General features: G+C 43.4%; 1 protein-coding gene across 4 annotated transcripts in view; it reads left to right on the top strand.

Annotated features, from left to right (window-relative positions):
* The window catches only part of LOC139609708 (receptor tyrosine-protein kinase erbB-4-like), a 218,413-nt gene that overhangs the window by 167,349 nt on the left and 29,839 nt on the right, over positions 1 to 21,225 (top strand). For 3 of the 4 annotated variants that reach the window (XM_071464588.1, XM_071464586.1, XM_071464589.1), the window contains exons 15-20: positions 2,175 to 2,329; positions 5,630 to 5,674; positions 7,656 to 7,788; positions 14,442 to 14,564; positions 15,639 to 15,737; positions 19,524 to 19,709. In XM_071464588.1, coding sequence (XP_071320689.1) covers positions 2,175 to 2,329; positions 5,630 to 5,674; positions 7,656 to 7,788; positions 14,442 to 14,564; positions 15,639 to 15,737; positions 19,524 to 19,709 — 741 coding nt within the window. The remainder of the gene's footprint in view (positions 1 to 2,174; positions 2,330 to 5,629; positions 5,675 to 7,655; positions 7,789 to 14,441; positions 14,565 to 15,638; positions 15,738 to 19,523; positions 19,710 to 21,225) is intronic. The other variant, XM_071464587.1, reaches the window with a different exon arrangement.

Raw genomic sequence — 21,225 nt, 5'->3', positions numbered from 1 at the left:
AGAGTCTCAGGTGTGATCGCACCACAACTCTCCAAAATGTTAGAATTTCCCTTTTTAGAATGTCAGTAGAGATGCACAAAAAACATGCACCCATGAGCATCGTATATACAAACAAATCTGCTCATGCAAGGCTGCATGAGGCATTTCTTTGTTTCCACTGTAATACTATACACCAGAGGTTCCCAAACCTGGGTCTCTGGCTGATTAGGGGGATCGAAAAGCAGAAGACATATATTTCTGTAACACAAAAGTATATTTGTTTTTTGCAAATCTGCTTTTTTTCTGCTGAATTACTGGATTTTTTTTTAGCGGCCATAGATTGGAATTGCTTTGTTTTAAAGATTAAGGCAACAAATCCCACAAAACAACCAAAGCCATAGTTGTCCAGAAAGAACTAGAGTGGGTGACTTAGGCAAACACAAGCAATTGCAGATAGACAAATAGATAGACCCAAGCAAATTAAGAAAACACTAAAAGGCTAATGCTTGGAAATAGCTAATACTTCCAACACTAAATTAAAACTTTAGCCACACTGTTACACTGGATAGCATGTTTTGTAATTAGGATAAACTCAGGTACTGCAGCTTATTTTCACTTAAACCTACCTACACGATCCTGGTGCCATTGACACTCACTAGTGCAGCAAATGTGTATTAATCCGCAGCTGAAAATAGTCCCTAACAAATACTTACTTACTCATGTTTGCATAGTGTTTGCTAAAAAAACTGCAGTGCCCAGCTGTCTCAGGAAATCACTCAGCTTTATATATATATATATATATATATTTATATATATATATATATATATATATAAATATATATATTTAATAATGCAGCACCACAGACAGGGAAGGGATCTCAAAGTACTGCAGATTAGCACATTGTTGGTTGTGGTAAGATTATCTTACCTTTATCCTTTAAGAGCCAGGGAAAGTTTTGCTTTACACAATTCATGAAGGTTAATTTTACATTTGTAGCGTTACATAACAGGAGGTTGTATCTAATGTGCTGCACAACTTATCTAGTGGAATTCAGTGGTTGTATGAGTAACCTTTTCTGACTGCCCCGAGAGAGGGAGAAAGAGAGAGAGGCTCCTCAAGGATGCACAGAGGCTGCTGACTTTGAGATGCTGGTCACAGTTGAGTAGTAAATAACACCAGAGTCAATCATCCACAGGCACCCTCGCACACAAATACACATGCATGTGGCATACACAGACACACTTGAATGCTCTCAGACATCTGTATGCACCCACACTGATGTGCACACACACACACACACACACACACACATGCACCGGCACAGAGATGCAAAGTGAGAATAATGTTTATTGATGGCGTGCATCTGAATGTGTCAACCCGTGTGAGAAGCTGTCCATCAGGTCAGTGGTGGTCGTCATTAGCAACAAAATCAGGGCTCCCAGAATACAACAGCGCTTCAACCCCCACACACACGTAGACAGACCCATCTTTGCACAGCTTTACACAGAACTCACACTTTAGTCAGCACGTTCATCACTTCAGACACACGCACGAGCAGAAACACACACACTGAGGAGAGTCAGTTTTTCTCTTACTTCTTTCACACACACACACACACACACACACACACACACACTGCTATCCATCTTACTTATTCATGATTTGGCTGCAGCTGAGCTCATGCTCAGTTACCACTTGTCATCTCCTCCATCATATTCGATGTGCCGTACTTTGAAATGACCTGATTCCATCTGCATTTTGCCCATTTTCACAGTGATGCAGTGGAATACAATCTAGACACTTTTGCTCGACACATTATGAGTCACTGAATGGACTTCATGTGGGTCCTGCTAGCTACATTAGCCGTGGTAGGAATTGACCAAATTGACCTGATTCCTCAGGTCTGAATTTCTTTTCTTCTTTCTCCTCACATGTGTATTTCTGTTTCTCCATTTTTGCCTCTTGCTTTATCCTATTCCATTTTTATAACTGTATTTTTTACTACCGGTCTTCTTCACCTCCTTGTCCATCATTTTTTTCTGCATTTCTTTCCCCCTGTTCATCTGACCCTTTCCCGCCTACTAATCCTTTTACTGCACCCTCCCTCCTCTTCCTTCTTTATTCTCCCCTTGTCTACCACCTCCTCCTAACCCACCCTCTCATCTCCCTCCTCCTTCTTCTGCTCTCCTCTCAGGGCCCGGACCAATGTGTAAAATGTCTCCACTTCAAAGATGGACCCAACTGCGTGGAGAAGTGCCCCGACGGGCTGCAGGGAGCCAACAGTTTCATCTTCAAATACGCCAAGGCCAACAATGAGTGTCATCCCTGCCATGCAAACTGCACCCAGGGGTAAGAGCAGAATGGTACATGAAGATGTGCCTGTGTACAAAAATTCATGGACTTCTTTTAAGTGTTCTCTGGCCTTCGTACTTTCCTGAGCACCCTCTGGTTGAGGTGCTTTTATGCTGTTAAAAGCATCATGAAGACATGCTTGCATTGCACCCAGGTGGCCTTGCAGACGTGTGGCACCTCCCTCCCAAGGAGTGAGTGAAAAGAAGAGAGAGCAAGAACAGATGACTTAATCTTGCAGGCTCTAGTTTCCCTGACCTGTAGCTGGCTCTTAGGGGCCCACCAGTCAGGGGCAGAATACATTGACCCTTAAGGCCATGTGCAGGAGAGTGCAGAGGAACTGGGTTGGGTGCAGAATGACAGAAGATATAAAGACAGGGGGATGAGTACAGTGGGGAAATGTAAGATCAGAAAGACAGAGAGGAAAGGTTGCAAATGAAGGAGTAGGTGGAAGATTAAGACATGGTTCTGCGGAAAAGTACATGTGATATTGGCTGGAACAAAGTGCATACATGTCATCCGTAATCACAATAAGTCTCCAATCAAAACTGGCACAAAGGGTCACTGTAAGAGCTCCAAACCAGCATAAAATTATCATAATAGAAATCTCAAATCTGGAGCATAATGCTGCATATGTACCAAATCTACCTCATTAGAGAGTTACTGTAGCCACAGGACAGAGTTCTCTCCGTGTGACATTGCTTGAGAAAAAAAAAAAAAAAATCAAGGAATTGACTTATTCTGCTTACACCAGAACTATAAAGAGGACGCCTGCTGGCCTTGCTGTCAAAAAGCAATGAGGTTCGGAGCTTTACATAACAAGGATTGGTTGTTGGTAGACGGGTAAGATGGAGCTGTGGAGTGTAGCACTGAAGCTATTAGGAAACTAATCAAGAGAAAATGAACCTACAACAATGTTGATGAGTGATTAATTTGTTAGAGCCAAACATCCTCTCGTTCCATTCCTTGGTTCCAGCTTCTCCAATGTGAGGATTTCTTGCTTTTTTATTCTGTCCCATTGTGAATTTTAATATGATTTGGTTTCCAACTGTCATCTGACTAAACAAGCCATTAGAAGACATAACTTTGGGCTCTGGGAACACATGATGAGCCTTATTCTATCCTAAGTTAAAGACAACAGCCTACCTCTAAAGCTCATGCAGAAGACTTTTTTCCTTACCTTTGGCTCACTGTTTGCAGTCTGCTATGCTAAGCTAAGCTATCCATCTCCTGGCTGCAGCTTCATATTTAACCGACAGATACAGTATGAGCGTGATATAACACAAGTATATTTGCCTTCCTCTTATGTTTTAAAGGGGATACAGATGACAGACTTGTATACTTAATATGACCGCTAGATTTCTGAGTGCTAAATGTCAAAATTCAGGGCAAAAGGAACCTTGAAGTAATCTCACAGGCTCATCACTACCCAGCTGTCTAATGCAGAGACCAAAGCAGCACTAGTCTTCAAACGCGTGGAGTCTATGGATACAAAAGAAAATGTACCTTCTTCGCAAGCCAGTGCTCCGGGTTTACGTCTTCATCCTCTCATCCTGGCTTATCTTTTGAAGTCAGTGTGGCTGTGACTTTGAACTTGAGACCTTGGCCTTTTACCTTTTCACTAAAAAGCACGCCATAAGGGAAGCAGCTGCAGAGGGGATGGTCGGAGAACAGGACGGGCGAGGGGCTGAGGTGGGGGTGTCGGCAAACAAAGTTAGAGCTCTGAAACCTAGCAACAGAAAGATGGCTGGAGAGATGATGAGAGGTGGAAGGGCTGTATGCTGTGTCTCACATATGACAGGAGGTGATTTTATTTTACTGCAGCTACCCTGTAGGTGTTGATGATGCGGTTTTAAAAAGGCAAAGCAAAGGGCTTAATGGTGTGAAGAAGGGAAGAAGGGGGGAAAGAAATGATGTGGACAAAGGATGCAAGTGTGGCAGAGACGAGGTGAAGTGTAAGGTTGTAATCGCATGACAGCTATCACTCGCACAGATACACACACCCACACATTTCTGACGCTGTGAAGACTAATCTGTCGTTGGCATGACAACCCCTTCATCATGCCCTGTCATTTTGTCCTGCCCTCCAGCCACAGGGTGCTCTGGATTAACATCAAGATAGAAGCCAATGCTGGGGATTTGAGGGGTGTGAGCCAAAGTGAGACATTTCAGAGGTCAGAGGTCAGCGTGAGGAAGAAAACGGCACCTGTAGAGCTTGTGAGGAATCAGAAACGTGCTGAAAGAAACTTGAACAGGCCAGACGGTGGGAAGTTTATTGGCAGACCACTCCTTTGTTGTCTTGTTGGCTCATGGGCGCACACTCAAATGCACACACAACATTGGATACAGACATTGATTGCCTGCTAATTAGCGATTTGGTGCACCATTTAATTGACAACAAAGCCACTTTGGAGGAGCCACAGTTGTCACAGATTTAATTCCAAAGTTAGCCTGCTCTCCTAATTTGCTATATAATTTGTGGTGTCTTGTGTGCGCATGCTGCTTGCGGGCACACACACACACACACACGCAGGGAGAACCATTCAGAAACTGTTCTCCTGTGTCTGTCCTGCTGTTCAAAGTCCTCCACTCAAGGAGTGAGAATTAATGAGCAGCTAAGAGTCTGCTCTAATCACTTCCTGCTTACCTAATGTTAAAAACTACACTTGTCAGAGATCAGAGCGTCAACATCTCTACGTTCCAGTGGCTTTGATTGTTCAGATGGGAAGGAAAAAAGATGCGGTAAATATGATTCTGATTAAGATGCTGAATCACAGAGAGAAGCAACTGAATCAGTCAAATACCAAGTATAATAATAATAAATAGATAATAGGTTTATACCAGCCTTAATGTATTTATCAGAAAAAAATATTAACACAAAAATACATGCTCCAACACCTATGAAGCAACATTAGCGTTCATTTGCTTTGAGCGTGTGTGGAAGATATTAATTTTTAATAGATAGTGCCTTAGTTTCTTTGACTGGAATTTGGCTGTTTTCCATTAATTTCCCCGCAGGTGTGCCCGTCAGAAAAATGCTCTGAGATCCAAATGAGTCAGGAATGTTTTCTCAGTCCGCCAAACCATTTAAACATCACGTAAAGCAAACAAGAACAATTCTTTCCCACCAAAACGCCTCTCTCTGTCATATTGACAAGCGGTCAGCCGTGCTTGGGATTCAATTTTCCACCGGTCCCTGCCCAGTGACAGCTGATTGACGTGGTGGAAAGACAACATGAGGTTTACTCATAACCTGTTCCTGATTTAATGGATGATCTCTCTGGTTTGTCTGCCCTGCAGGTGCGTCGGGCCAAGACTTCAAGATTGTGTTGGGATGATGGACAGGTAAGGCATCTAAGGATACATTTGTAATCTAGGACTGGGAGACAACCCTCAGATCCTGCCACTGCTCTTTGAAACCCCAATTAAAAACCATCTTGTGTCATATTCATTAACAAATCATATATCACACAGATCTATTACCAATAGCTTGAAGACACAACAACTACTGTAAAACCAAGTGATCTTTGCAATAAGAGCAAATTCAAAAGAGTGACGGACTCATTAGAATTTAACCAAACCAGCAAACCCATAAAAAAAGGTCCTGAGCTCCTTTGAAACTGAGGAAACAGAAATGAGACCTTTTTATTTTCCTCTGGGAGGCTTGTGCTGAATCTCTAGTCCCTGAGTTGTTCTTTTGCTCTTACACTGGCATTATTCCCCTGTCTCATCCACTGACCCTGTGTCGCCAGTTCTGCTGTAAACCCTTTCCTCCTAATTAGAGAAGTCCTTTCCCCTGTCTCTCACCTTGGGGCTTTGTCACTCTGTTATTTATCTCACCACCAGTTTCTCAACCTCGTTCTTTTGTTGTCTTTCTCTGTCTTCCCTTCGTTCTTGTCTTCTGCACTATATGCAAATGTCTATCTCCCCTTTCTTCCCTTTTCAGATGTTTTTCTTTAGTTTTCTTCTTTGCTTTGTTTTCCCTCTATTTCTTTTTATTTCTACCCCACATGGTTCTTTCCATTGTTGTTGTTTCTCCTTGTCTCTCTACCCTTCTTCTGACCTAATCATTCCAAACTGCTGCATTACTATTCACCACATGGCTGTATATCTGATTATGTCAAAGCCCACAGCCTCTTTGTAAATTTCAAGATCCCCCTTCTTTAAGTCCATGACAATCGATACAGCAAACGCTGCGGCACCTTGCTCTACCGTATCTCCATGGTACATGAGTCTTCCATTAGCTCCAGGCCTTGGCCTTCACAGCTAGGAGTTTTGAACTTAAAGTATCAGGTAGAAGTGGGTGTTATTTTATGCTAAAAAAAAAAAAAAAAAAAAAGAGTTCACAGAAGAGTCTGGCACTGATAAGATGAATTCAGATGGGAAGGAAAGATGGGAAGAATAAAGAAGGAGAGTGAGAGGTATGTAAATGGCAAATGCATTAGTGCCATCATTAGGGAAGAGAAAGAGCTTTTATCATCCGACCTTTGGGCTTGTCTTAAGCAAATTTTCCCCCAAAAGACTCACAGGCAATTTGTGATGGATTGGCACTTTTCATTTCTCATTTATTTGAGGTTTGAGTTATTGCATCCATGTTAATAACTTGTTGAAATATAAGGAAATCCAGTCCAGAGAAGCACAAGCTGTAGCTTCTCCCACTAACTCAAGTAATAGGAGCACTCACACCATCAAAGGCTCTTTCTTCAGACCTGTGAAAATGGAAGCAACTAGCACTTGGAAATAGCCGTGTGCTCGTAGCGTTGGCCTATTTGGTAACACGGCAGTGGAAATGGAACTTTATTTTTCCCAAAAGCAACCATTTGCTTGTGGGTCTGAGCTTGTTTTTGATTGTAAGCTGAAGGTACAAAATGAGAGGCGAGATGGGTACCAAATGGAGAGAGGTGAAGAGGTGAGGATAGAAGCAGTACGAAATCTTCCAGCAGTCACGTGAAGGCATCTTGACTGTAGTTGATAATTTCAAGAACTAGCTGTTCTCTGCTGGAAACAAGCTTTTTTCATTGCTGCTCATTGTTTGTTTTTCCCATTGGTTCCATTGGCATCAAAGGATCCCTTAGATCGATAGGAATGGGCCAATTGATTAGAGCGTTGTGGTCCAGCATCACATTTCTTAGCTGCAGCCGATCAAGCAGAAGATTGACTCCAGATTCAGGAGTTCAATCTGAGGTGGTGAGACTATTTTAAAGTATAATAGCAGGTTGGGGAGTTTATCAGCAGTGGCTGAGCTTTGCACTTTCCTTCAAAGTGCCTTTTAGTTTCTTAATGTTTCAGCAATGCTAATGTTTCTTCTCTTCCGTTGTCTCTACAGGACGCCCCTAATAGCAGCTGGCATTATCGGAGGTCTATTTATCATCGTCATTCTGGCGCTCAGCGTGGCCGTGTATGTTCGACGTAAAAGCATCAAGAAGAAGAGGGCCTTGAGGCGATTCCTAGAGACAGAGGTGAGAGGGTAGAGGTCATAACTTAAAGGAAGTGCTTGTTAGAGCAGCTGAAATACTATAATGTTTTTTTTTTTGTTTGTTTTTTTTTTTTGTTGTTTTCTTTGCTGTTAACCTGAGCTAATTTTTTTCAGAGGATACAGAAATTGAGAATTAATTGTTGAATTTGCAACTACAGAATAAATTAGTCATAGATTTGTCCTGTTATCATCAACAAATTACTGCTGTGGAATGAATTTTATTGATTCTAGAGAGGAAATTGGGAGAAGCTTCCTCAAAGATGGCCACCTTAATATTAATGTGACAAAAAAGAACTTTTATTTTGGTGCATCTTAATTAAACTGGACATACAAGCTCAACAAGACACTTCAATGGGACATTCCTATATGTTTTCTGCTTCTTGTTTTTGTTGCCGGACTTCCCACTTTCTTCGAGTTTGTTCGAGGTTCTCTACCTTAAAGTTGCACTGCAGTTTTGCTGATGGCTTCCAATCCAACTAGACTCATAGGTAAACCTTGAAATATTAAACCTTGGCTATGGTACTTAGCCAAACCACGCAGTGTGCAGAAGGTTTTAAAATTATGCATGGCGGCCATCGCCCATCGATCTGGCCTTGAGAAAGGTTCATTTCTGGGAAGCATTAGACAGTAGAGCAGACTTTATATTCAAAGGAGAAAGTCAGGGATTGAGGTGTGCGTGAGTCCAGGGTTTATGTGCACATGTGTGCATTCATGCTCTGCTTGATCACCTTTGCGCTGCTACAAGACACTCTTCCCCTTTTATTTCCTGTGCGTGGCCCAGAAGTTATGTCATCACTGCAGGTCCACTGAGTGGCCTTGCCTATAGGAGTGGGGCAGGCTTCCTTGTCAGTCCGCATTAGTATAATTTACAGGTAGAGGCAGCAGTGTTATAGACAGCTGTCAGGCCAGAGATGGGAATTGGAGGAGGGCGGCCATGGGCACTTTCTGCCTCATCTCAGCCACGCACATCCATCTTAATCAACCGAGCCCTGTTCCGACAGCCTCTTGACCGGGAGGGAAGGCTTCAGTCCAAGCAGATTCGCTAATGTACTGTCACCGAGAAGGAGGGGCTGGAGAGGATCAGGCTGGAGGGGCTATCCTCTTCACCCCTTTTGCATCTCCTTTTATAAAGTTGTCCTGAGACTGACTTATGCTCCTGCAAATCTTGGCTCAATAATCCAGCGGGAAAACATGAAATATGGCCAGCTGAGTCAATTCTTCAATCCTCCAAGGAGACTTAATTGGGTCTAAAAGTAATTAGACATAATGCAATCTTTATCGCCAGTGGCACGTTGGCCTACAGGTTAGACAGACCACTCAATAAGTGTAGGTCATAGGTTCAGTCACCACAACAGCACATATGCACACACAGTCCTATGCATGACACTGAACCTGCTCAGTCTCTGGAGGTCAGTGTGTGTAAGAGCATTAGCTGGATGGTGGATCAACGATTACAACAATGACCTGACAGTTATGAATTTGTGCCTGCAGGGAAGTGAATATGTCATCTGTAGCCATCATTTCAGTCTTTCAGTCCAGAATGCCAGCGCATATATCCATTTAGTGAAAATTCAGCTTATAGGAGGCATGGTTTTTGTTGTCAGTGCTCATTTCATAAGGCATCACTTCTTCACCTCACTTGAATTTGAATCCCTCCCTTCAATATATCCAGTATGCATACTTTGGAGCACAGACACAGATCCTCCTCTTTCCCTTGTTCACCTTCCCTCTGAATGTTGTTCTCCACTGTCACCCACCCAACATGCTAAAAAACCTGCCCTCCTTGCAGTCTGTATCACACCTTCCAGAGGCTCTTTCTTGGGTGATGAAACTGCGCGATAGGCTTAGCGCGGCTGGTGAATGTGGATTCTCTATTCAAACGAATAACAGAGCTGAGTCTGTGTCTGTGAATGGAGATCAAGCTTGTCTGGGTGAGGGATTTGGGGACAGCGAAGGCTCAGGGACTCCCCCTCTGTTTCTCTCTCTCTTTCTCCCCCCTATCTGCCTTAGCTTTTTAAGCAGAGAGCTCACCTCTTGTATCAGACAGAAAAAAGATGCCTCCAGTATGCACTGTCAAAACGTGATCTGAGCACTCAGTCGACATTTCCATATCACTGTTGCACTGTGTTGACTTGCAAAACACACTGCTGTTTCATTTCTTTATTGTTTTACTATTCTCTGTTTATATCTTTTCTTGCATCTTCACTTCCTTTTTCTCTTTTATTCTCCTTTTTCATGTCTGTATCTCTATTTATCTGCCTCCCTTGCGAGCAGGCGCTTTATTCCTCTATCTTTTTAACTCTCTCCTCCTGTTTTTTTGTCGTCCCCCCCCCTCTCTCTCTCTCACCTTGAGAGAAATATAGAGGCTAATATAAAAAAAGCCTGTCTCACACTGTGGTGCCTTTTGAAGAAGCCCCTGAAAACAAATTGATTTTCGCAGGGAGAGACAGCACAAACAGCAGAGTCCCCTCACTGTTGCAGCACGACCCCAGGCCTTGAACTTTGACCCCAGTCCAATGAAGCAGGACTAATGCGCTTGGAATCGCCCCCTGTTCCTCCCCCTGCCCCAAGGTCTTCTTCAAGCTGCCTTGTACAGACATGCGCCGTGTGAGTGTTTCAGCACCACAGGCTGTGGATAGCTCTCATACTGCTTTCATGCTGTCCTCCGCTCTCTTATGAGGATTTCAGCGTCGGGGGGAGCTGGACAGCTCCCATTGTTTACCCCAGGGCAAGCTGACTGAACAGAGGCACGAGACATCTTTACAAATGAATGTAATGCAGCAAGGCACTGTTCAAACAAACTGAACCTCAAGTTATATTCAAGTTAAGATGCCAGTGATTCAAAAGACACCAAATATGGCATCTTGAATATCACAGAGGATGTGAAACGTTTAAGTTTTCTGTTTGATGTAGAGGTTCAGTCATAAAGAAAACACTTTTACAAAATATGTTCAGTGATCATGGAACTTCATTGACTCATCTGCATAGTTGGTTCAGATTTATTTTATCTGGGCTCTCATTGGGAAATACTCTTGAAGATCTGTCAGTTTGTTCAAATTATATTTGATCTCATTTCATATTTCATCTCTTGCCCCTAAACAATGTCCCACCGGATGAGGAAGCAAAGTGCATAGTTGAATCTGTCCTGTTGACCCCAAATACATCAGGATATCTTATCTTTAAAGGATACATACATCTACTTTTACATCTTGGATCTTATTTTTGTGGGTTTGGATATTGGTTTTATCAGTTATGATCAGCTGCATTGCCAAAAAGAAGTCAGGCAAGTAAGGAATCAGTCTGATTAAAACTGTGAAATTATTGCTTTAATTGTCTATTTATTTTTTTTACATACCAACTTCATGGTTTAACTTTGTTTTCCTGTGCAATGAGGAGTCATTATAGGCATTTTTGCTGCTCTCACTTGTGGTTTTATCTCAAAATAAATTGGTTTAGATCATTTGGCTATGGCTTATCTATCTATCCTATTGTATAAAACAGTGATGCTCCTTCCTAGAAGTCCTGCAGAGCCTCAGTGCTGCATAGTTAGCATAGATTAGCTCTCAATCAAGAGCTAATCAGATGTGGGTAGAGTAGAATGAAAGTAGAATAACTTAGAGATACCAGTACTGGTTCCCCACACTGTGACTGCTGGTAGGCATGGAGTCTGGTTCCACCTGATTTCAATTACACAGCACAACAAATGCAGCATTTTATGTGGGTAATGTGAACATTAAAGCACATACCCGAGGGTTCGCAGAACAAGTTTATGTTTGAGGACACTGTTTACTTATTCAATACACAATAATTCTGTGAATGTATTCTAGCCCAAGGCTTGAACATAGTGCCTATTTGTCCAATGAAGCATCTGAATCCTCTCCACCGTGCCACCAGTGAAGCTCATTTGGCAAAGGCACGGTGCATTATTAGCTGGTAAATAAAGTGTCGTGAAGAGTGTGTGTGTGAGTCCGAGCTAGCTCAAGAGAATTTTGTAGGCCATGGGTCTGCATATCTCATTTAATAGACCTCCCCTCTCCTCTCCTTTCCTCTCCTCCTCTCTCCCCTCCCCACTTCCCCTCATCAGTCCAGTCCAGCTTTATCCTAATGAAACAATAACAACTACAGCCTGTTACCATCTGCTCTTATTACTGCTCTGTCACCACCTCCCTGCGCCTCATCTCTGCTCTCTCTTTCCGAATCACTCCATTTCTCTCCACCCACAGTGCCACTTGTTTTCATGTTATTCATGCAGTGTATGCACAAACACACTGATGCAAATAATGCTCTTTGCCCAAACACCAGGCTGAGTTGATGGATGCGACCAAACCGTGTCCTTCCTGTCGACGATAAGAAAGTCAGCCAGCATTTCTGTGTAATTTAATAGTCCATTTGCTGTACCTCTACCACTTAACCCGGCTCAAGCTGGATCACCTTGCCCTAAAGTATCACTAAACCCACCTCACTGGACACAGCTGACAGTTTTAATGTCACAGGATGATGGTGTGCATGCAGTCTAAGAATATAAAATATAAAATGAATGTGTCAAATCCCAAAAATATAAGGATGTAACGCCATCAAGTCACATATCAGGCATAAAGCAAAACATAAGCAGAACATATGGAAAAATAAACAGTGCCTGAAAATATCCAGAGCATGCAGGATACAGGAATCTATGTATAAGTTTGTAATAAACAGACAACTTTATAACAGCAAGATATTGGACAATAATAGTAATAATAACAAGAAGTTGTTGTTTATTGCTTGTGTATGTGCACTGAATTAATATGCCTGACAGCTAATGGCTTAATACTAATGCACTAATCCTCTGTCAATTAGCCATTAATGAGGAGTGGTAACTTGCAAATCGTTCATAAAGAATGTTTTTTTTTTTCTAAACTGATACCAAGACAGAATCCTTGTTATTTTTGGCACAATTATTGTCAAATAAATGTCTTGAATATTGACTGCCACTGCTGCTTTTCTCAAACATGTAATTTGCCAAATGATTCAGTTTGCTTAAGCCTTTAACACTCTGGGAAAAGAGAAATAAAGCAGTCTAATATTCTGCCTTTACGACTTATTCTTCTCAAAGCAGGAAAGATACTGGATCAATTTCATCTCAGGGTCCATTTAGTAGCTTTTGATCATATCACATGGTCTTCTTCAGCACATAGTTTGTCCAAATGTAATGGAGTTCTAATTTGGAAACATGATTTTGGGTCACACTGGACCAAATGAGCAGGGAAGATGGAGGTTTCCACTCTTCACTGTCACCCAATCACTCAGTGCTACTTCTGTCATCTCACTCACATCCCCTGGTATTTATTCCTCAGCCCCCCCCCCCCCCCCCCCCCCGCTCCGTCTGCTAACTCACTTCCTGCAGTGATATCTCAGCGGGCTTACACCGCGCCCTCAGGCCCAGCCATAACAATAGCCATTAAACCACATGTCATTGCCGTGCTGCGGGCAATGTCATCCATTCTGCAGGACCGTCCCGCCGGCGCGCACGCCGGCCCTATTGTGCTGATGGTTTTATATCACATTGAGTAAGTGCTTGTATGGCTGACCGACTGATATATGGTCTCATTATATTGTTTGATGGCCGTGGTTGAGCTGGGTGATTATGCCACTGATAAACCACAGCGAATGAAGGACCCGATAGGCTGATAGGCTCATTAAGACATGTATCGATCGGAGGTATTGAATTGTGTGAGGTATGTGTGTGTGTCTCTGTGTGTGTGTCTGTGCATATTTGATGATGTTTTGAGCATAAATCTATACATGCATGTGTTTTTGTGGTGAGATATGCACTATATACTGTCTGATTAAGTTTAGGTACGATATGTGTGTGCTTGTGTGTGTGTGTGTGTTTGGCTCTTCCTTCCCTCTGGCTCCGATCTTTTCCACAGCTCGGTTACAGGTGCCAGCTCCTGCTCTTTATATTTAGTAGCCGAGGCTTTTGTTGAGCGGCTCGCGGCGAGGCGGGTGGCCGGCCAGCTGCTGGGACGCTGTACAGTGTCAGCTGTTCCTGGCAGCCGGGCAGCGTGGAGGAGGCTTGTCATAACCTTGGATTGGAATTGTTTTGTATGTGCACAGCTGGTGAGCTGCTACTCTTTGTCGGCTGTGATAGCAGCTGACACCAGACTGTGATTTGTTTAGTTGTGGACACGCTGTGAACTTCACGTTCACACCCCTGAATTATTTGTCTGTCATAAATGTGTGTGTGTGTGTGTGTTTTGCAGAATCATGTCTGTCAGAACCGGACAGTCTGTGTGCTTGGCTTGGCTTCTTATTTATTTGCTACAAAAAGCAAAAAGCCTGGTGTTAACTTGCAATCTTCTCCCCACAAATAGCTTTTTTACTTATTTTTTTAAACGCAGCGCTCTCACCGTGCTGCACTCTACCGACACCTCTTAAGTGTTTTTACCATTCAGGGTGCCAAGTGCAAGAGGTTGGAAATATTTAGACTTGTGAAAGAAAGGCATGCTTCAGGCTTTTTAGTAGTTTCACAATAAAAGCAGTAGCTGCGAGGAATGCTTCTCATGTTTTGGTGCAAGTATCTATAATAAAGAAATGGTGAAGGGGGGGAAATATTCTGAATAGGTGTGTTGTGTGTGTGTGTGTGTGTGTTGTCAGCTGGTGGAGCCCCTGACCCCCAGTGGAACGGCCCCTAACCAGGCTCAGCTGCGGATCCTGAAGGAGACGGAGCTGAAGAGGGTCAAGATTCTGGGTTCAGGAGCTTTTGGAACCGTCTACAAGGTCAGTGTGTGTGTTTGCATATATAAGAGCCTGTTTATGTGTGTGTGTGTGTGTGTGTGTGTGTGTGTGTGTACATAATTCGCAATCCTCACTCAAATGTGCAGCCTCCAGATTATATCAATCAAACATCAGTGGATCCGCTAAATGGCAGAGAAGATACTCAAGCACAAAGTTTTTGGTAGAACAACCCTGCTTGACAACCTAAACAATAAGAATAAATATTTCCCTTTGTAGCAGTGTTTCCTGACAGACATAAGCCTAGGGCGGCTCAAGGACCTGGAACTGAAACTGCTGTTTGTTTGCCAGATTCACTGCCCTTGGCAAAATTATTCATATCATCGCAAAACTCTGCAAACCCACTGAATAAATATTGCGTTCTCTACCACCAGCTCTAAATTCCTGTCAATACCAGTACTGATGGGCTTGTTTTTCCATTGTAGAGCTATGTTTTATTACAGTTCATCTGCATACATAATCTACCATCAATTTACAGCCATGATACGATCCACAGCTTCTTGCTTGTAGCATGTGGTTGAATTTAAATGGTAAATGGATTTTTCTGTTGTTTCCGCTTTACATTACAAGCCACTTTTTCAACATATATAGCACACACATACACTCACACACTAATGATACATCAGGGGCAGTTTGGGGTTCAGTATCTTGCCCAAGGACACTTCAATATGCACACATGGAGGAGCCAGGAATCCACCAACGATTAATGGATGACCTGCTCTAACTCCTGAGCCACAGCCGCCCCATTTAGGCCCCACAGAAGAAATAAGACTGGAATATTTCCTCATTTTAATTCTCTTTTCCCATGACTTCATTGAAGGTATTCAGACTCACCTGAGAACAGGTTAGGCGCTATGAGTCATTAATCATCTTTTATATTGTGAAGCAGATTGTGAGAGCGCACGCTCAGGTCTCTGAAAACTGGTCTAGGTGAATGAGACCTGCAGAGGAAGGTTAGCAGACAGTAGACGCCATTAAACACATGCAGCACCCTTCAAAATCCTGATGTTTATTGAGACTTAGTGCAGTGCGTTTATGGTGATTGCTTGTATATTTCAGGGCATCTGGGTCCCAGAAGGTGAGACAGTGAAGATCCCTGTGGCTATTAAAATCCTCAACGAGGCCACCGGTCCAAAAGCCAATGTGGAGTTCATGGACGTGAGTATTTATATCGTAACAATTTGTGTCTGTTTTGGTCTGTGTGTGTGTATGTCTTCAGGTTTGTGTGTCTGAGCTGTAAAGCCTTAGCCTTGTCACAGAGATGGCCCAGCCTGTCACTTTGTGGGATTGTGCATTCGGCGGTAAATTCTTATGAGAGTACCACCTCAGTCAGAGCCAGTAATAAAGTGAACTCCGCTCCGCTGTACAGCCAGGCATGTATTGAACGAGACGCTATTAAAAAAACAGTACTTGTTTATGAGATATGGCTTTATTGGAATCCTGGAGTGATAGAGGGGAGAAGAAGAGGAGCATGGGAGTAAGCTGGGGAGTTCCCACCTTATCTTTGTTACCTTTCTCCTTTCTTCTTCTTTCACTCTCCACTTTTTTCACAGGGTAAGGGTTCAAGGTTTTTGCAGAGGGAGAGCAGTTTATCTTCATTTTATTTTTGCATGTCAGCCGTTTAACCTGTTAAAATCTTCATTTAACTTACCACCTCACCTGAGCATGGCCCCTTTTTTTTCATTGTTGTTCCTATAATTTAACATCAGTTCCCTCTCCTCTCCTCCTTTGACAGTTTTAGTTGACGGACTGGAAATTCACCAACTATTTGGTTGATGGAACAGTTGTTAGGGTCATTTCTCAAGCAGAAATGCCCAGAATTCACTGGTTCCAACTCAGAAGCTGATTATCTAGGGTTTTAGAATATTTCTTGGAGAAAACAAGCAAACTGGAGCTCTACTGGGTGCTTTAGGAGGTTTGGATTGGGTATTTTTCAGTTTTTCCTGACATTTTCTAGATGAATAAAAAACTGGAAAAAATAGTCATTAGATTAATTAATAATAAAAATGATGATTAGTTGTGAACTTATGTATCAGAGATGTAAAAAGAATCCATTCAGTCTTAAACTTCCCAAGAAAATGTCCCAGGAAGTCTAATTTTCATTTACCTTTATTGAGTTACCTTTATGTTAGCTAACCTTGTTAGAATTGCCAGCTTCCTGCAGTTTTTCACAATAAAGCAGGTCTTCATATTGGATGTGTTTATTGTGAAAAGCATGCAGGAAGTGATAACAAGCTCCAGTGGCCAGTGTAAGCACAACCTCCCACCAGGCCCAAAGCTCCTTCCTCATTATAAAAGAGAAATCTGTAAAACTGTTGACAGGACACTGGTTTACTCTTTAATAATGATCTAGGTGTAAGAATAAGACAGAAGTGTGGCAACATGGCTCAGATTTCATCTCCTTCTTCCCTTTCTGCCCAATTTCTCCTCTCCTGCGCCTGTGTCATCCCTCTACCTCCCCCGTCTCCTCCCTTCCCTCTCCTCCTCTCCCCCTGTTTCTCCCAGCGGGGGTCTCTGTCCATCCAGAGCCAATATGCTCTGTCTGCCGGCTTGTTAAACAGCAATCTAAAGGCAGGCTCACGCCTCGCCACTGGGATACTAGCCACTAGAGTGCCAGCTCTAAACACACTCTGAAAATCCACACACACATGCACACACACACACACACAACCAAACATAACACACTTGACAACAAAAGGCTCCCTGGATGGTGGTGGCCTTGCATGTGAGAGACGCAGGCTGATTTGCTTGTGTTAGCAAATATGTGAGTAAGCGATATGCGAAATGCAAAGGCCTAATAATACACTAATTTAATATGTTTTGATACATACACACACGTACACACACACACACACACATAAAGGAACATGCACCAGTTCTGCAGGGCTCTGCAAGTCTATCACCCAGTGTGTGTGTGTGTGTGTGTGTGTGTGTGTGTGTGTGTGTGTGTGTGTGTGTGTGTGAGGGAAAGAGAGCAAGTGAGCTAGATGAGGAGGGAGGGTCAGGCGGCAGTAATGGAGGTCACCGCTCAGGGAGATGAGAGAGAAACCAAAACACACACACACACACACACACACACACACACACACTTTCGTGTGCGCACAGTCATGCACACACACACAAGTCCTTGTAACATTTGCCCCCGGAGTAGAAAGCAAGAGCAAGAATTTAGCCCGACATAGTTTACGACTCCCGGGTCTTTTGGGATCACAGAGTGAGAAGAAAAGTGCACTCTCCTTCTTTCTGTTACACACACAGATGTCCTCATTCCTCCCCCTTTTTTTCCTCCTCTCTTGCTCCTGAGGTGTGAGGTGCACCCGGTGTGGCTGGAGTTGTATAACATGGAGAGGGGGGGGGCAGGTGGTTTTATGAAGTGGAGATGTAGTGGCACTACTTTGGGCTGTGAGCCTCTGTCAGGACACTGATGGTCAGGACACTGATGGTGCCAAAAGCCCCTGCATGGCCTATGGCCCCCCTCCTGTTTAGAATTAATCTACTCACACCCGCACCACCACCACTCTCCCTCTAAGCTCATTCTTTAGCATCTAAATTTAAAAAGGCACCTCATCTATCTATCAGCTGCCCCGGGGGCAAGCCTGGATATACACCTCTTCGACCATTTGCTGTATGCAGAGACAGCGAGGGAGAGCGTGTGTGTCCTTGAGTGTGTGAGCGTGAGTGTTTTAGAGAGCTGCCAAGAGAGTGTGTCTGCATGTGAGAGTGTGCGAATGAGAGAGAGAGAGCGTTAAGAGGCAATAGGCAATGAGGCCAGCGACTGAAGTGAGTGTTTTTAAGCATTGACTCTGAGAGCAGCTCCTGCTCTGCCGTAATGCACGAGTATCAGCCCTCGCCATCATAACACTTCATCACCGGCGCACATCCTTCTGCTTGCGGCTCCGCAATAACAATTACCCAACATTGAGTCCCAACTGTTCCAACCTCTATGTCCATCTGCTGCAGAGAGAGATGAGAGGAGAGCCAGAGACCGCATTTACACACCGAATCAATCAAAGACAGAAAACTGAAAAGAGCCTCATGAAATAAGACACATCACGACTTTGCATTAGACAATGGCAGGAATTATGAGAGCGGCTGACTCACAGTTCTGATTGTGTTGGTGCAACATTTAAGAACCTCGTATCAATGTGTTAAAATATAGATGAAAAAGGCTGCTTTGTGCAGCTTTGAAGACGGTTTCTGCAGGATTTTCCTCTCACAGCAAGAATACTCAGCGGACAGATGCTGTGCATGCAGATACAGTCATCATCCCACAAGTCTTAATTTATGCATCTAACTCCACCTCCACTTGGAAGTCTTTGGAATACAGTGCAGTATTATCCATGGATAATAGATGCATGGACAGACACTGAATTCTACTGTAAAAACAGGATCTAATATGCCTTTGTGCCTTCTTAAATAGGAGGGATACTTTCACCTCTCCAAGCCTCTGTAAACATAAACCCAAAAGGAAGTTGTTTTTGCTGAAGTGCTCATAACTCATGTCCACACTGAGGCCACAGTTTGTGATAGGGGGTCACACGAGTGGAAAACTCTTTATTTTAAGGGGTCACAGGCCAAAATACCAAGCGTGACTGGGAATATTTAAAGCCTTTAGTTTCAGTGTACTGCCCAGTGCCAGCTTCTCTGTCCTTTTGGAGGCATAAAAATTTGAGCAAAAGCAGTGGATCTGACCAAAGCCAAATTGGACTGTGTAGGTGGCAACCATCTCCGTGAGCAGGCCACGGAAACCTAAGCAAACATGACCCCAAACATATGCGTCTTCAAGCATTAATGTCCCTTCATTTGAATAATATTCTAAAATTGAAAGTTGAGTTGAGTTTGGTGTAAACAGAAGAAGAACTGTAGGGTAAGCCTGTATTTCCAGCCCTGGATTGCAACGGTCCCCTTAGTCCCTCTTTTGTCCTTCTCCCCCCTCTCACCCAGGAGGCCCTGATCATGGCCAGCATGGAGCACCCCCACCTGGTGCGTCTGCTGGGCGTCTGCCTGAGCCCCACCATCCAGCTGGTCACGCAGCTCATGCCCCACGGCTGCCTCCTCGACTACGTGCACGAGCACAAGGACAACATCGGCTCGCAGCTGCTGCTCAACTGGTGTGTCCAAATCGCCAAGGTGAGTGGCCGTGGTGCAGTCGGGTCAGAAGACCTGGTGGTGCACTGCATGTGTCAAACAAGCTCAAATTTCTGCAGTTACATCATTTTATTGCGCATTTCCAAATTCTTATTTAAACAGCTTTTAGAATAGTTTTGAACTGCTCTCATAAATAGGGTCAGGGTTCTGATCTGTGTGACCCTTCAGCTTCGGGTCTCCATTGTTGCTGTCCTGGCTTGGTGGCATTGCGTCAACATTTAAATTATGCAGAACATTTGCTGCAAACTCAGAGCAATCATTAAGAATCAGAGAACAGCAGCTGCATATTTAAAAGCATGTAATGGCTTCTGTGGCTCTTGGTGCTGACGTTTGAGAATAAATAACTCCCATTTTTGCCCCTGTTGATCCTAATTATCCTCACTGCTTGACACGCTGATCATTTTCACGACCCTTCAAAGTAACATGATAGGCCGCTGACGTTGTTGAGCAGCAGACAAGCCTAGTTTGCCTCGAACTCGGTCGTAGAAGCGCATCAACACAAATTATTCTTTCAGGAAACGAGTGGCGGCACAAGAAATCAACAAATTAAAGACCATTCTTTGCTACTCAAACAAAGTCTGCGCTCTGAACCGTTGGAACAGCAGTACGGCTTGAAATATTGTGTGTACTTTTGCTTACCCAAAGAACATTTGTGTTTTGTTTGCAAATTAAAGCAGTGCAGCCAGACTGCTTGATAGTGTAACTGCCTGTTAAGATTTAATTCCTCTGAATTATAACTGCAGGATGGCAGTAGGGTGCTAGGCTGCTGTTACACGCTGTGCAGGCAGACATATGCTGTGATACAGCATCCCCCATCAGCTCTGGAAGCAGTAGCATAAAAAAATGATCTGACAAAAGTCTGATTTACTGCTGGTGCTGATTTCTTTTTTTTTGTTGCTGTCCAATTCTCTCACTTTGCTAATATGTGTGGTCCGACCGATTGAGGTTTAAGTCAAGCATAGAGACTTTTTCTGCTTCTATGCCTCAAATAAATGCATGCTTAAATCTGCAGTCAGTCATCTCACTGGTCAAGCCAAATGTTGCGTGTGCATGGACAGAGGATCTGCGTTGCTTTCCTGCAGAAAATTTAGCCCAATGTGAGCAATTACAAACTCAATCAGAATGGCTACGTACGGTATTTCAATAAAACATTAATGGTTATCACAAAGCTCCAGACGTATTGAAGCAGTTCTGGCCGCTGGCCAAGATTCAGCTTCACTTATATGCCGTTCACATTTAGCCATTTCATGCGTCTTGAGCAAAGCCATTCAGTATCAGTTTAAATGCAGCAAAGAGTCTGTCCCCTGTGAGGATGGCAGTTGAAGTGAGAGAAAATGACACAATTACACACAGGATTACACAGAAATTAGCCATAGTTCTGTCTGTCTCATATAAAGCAACTGTAGTGTTCATTTGATCTCCGATGATGGAGAGAGAGAGAGCAGCGATTGAATCTGGATAAAGTGAGGGAGGGAGGTGGTTGTGTTACTGTAGTTGT

This window comes from Trachinotus anak, unplaced genomic scaffold, assembly GCF_046630095.1.
Source record: "Trachinotus anak isolate AG129_WGS33_773 ecotype Australia unplaced genomic scaffold, CSIRO_AGI_Tana_v1 ptg000026l, whole genome shotgun sequence".
Taxonomy (NCBI): Eukaryota; Metazoa; Chordata; class Actinopteri; order Carangiformes; family Carangidae; genus Trachinotus; species Trachinotus anak.
Note: the sequence above shows the minus strand (reverse complement) of the source record. Positions and strands in the feature narration are given on the sequence as shown.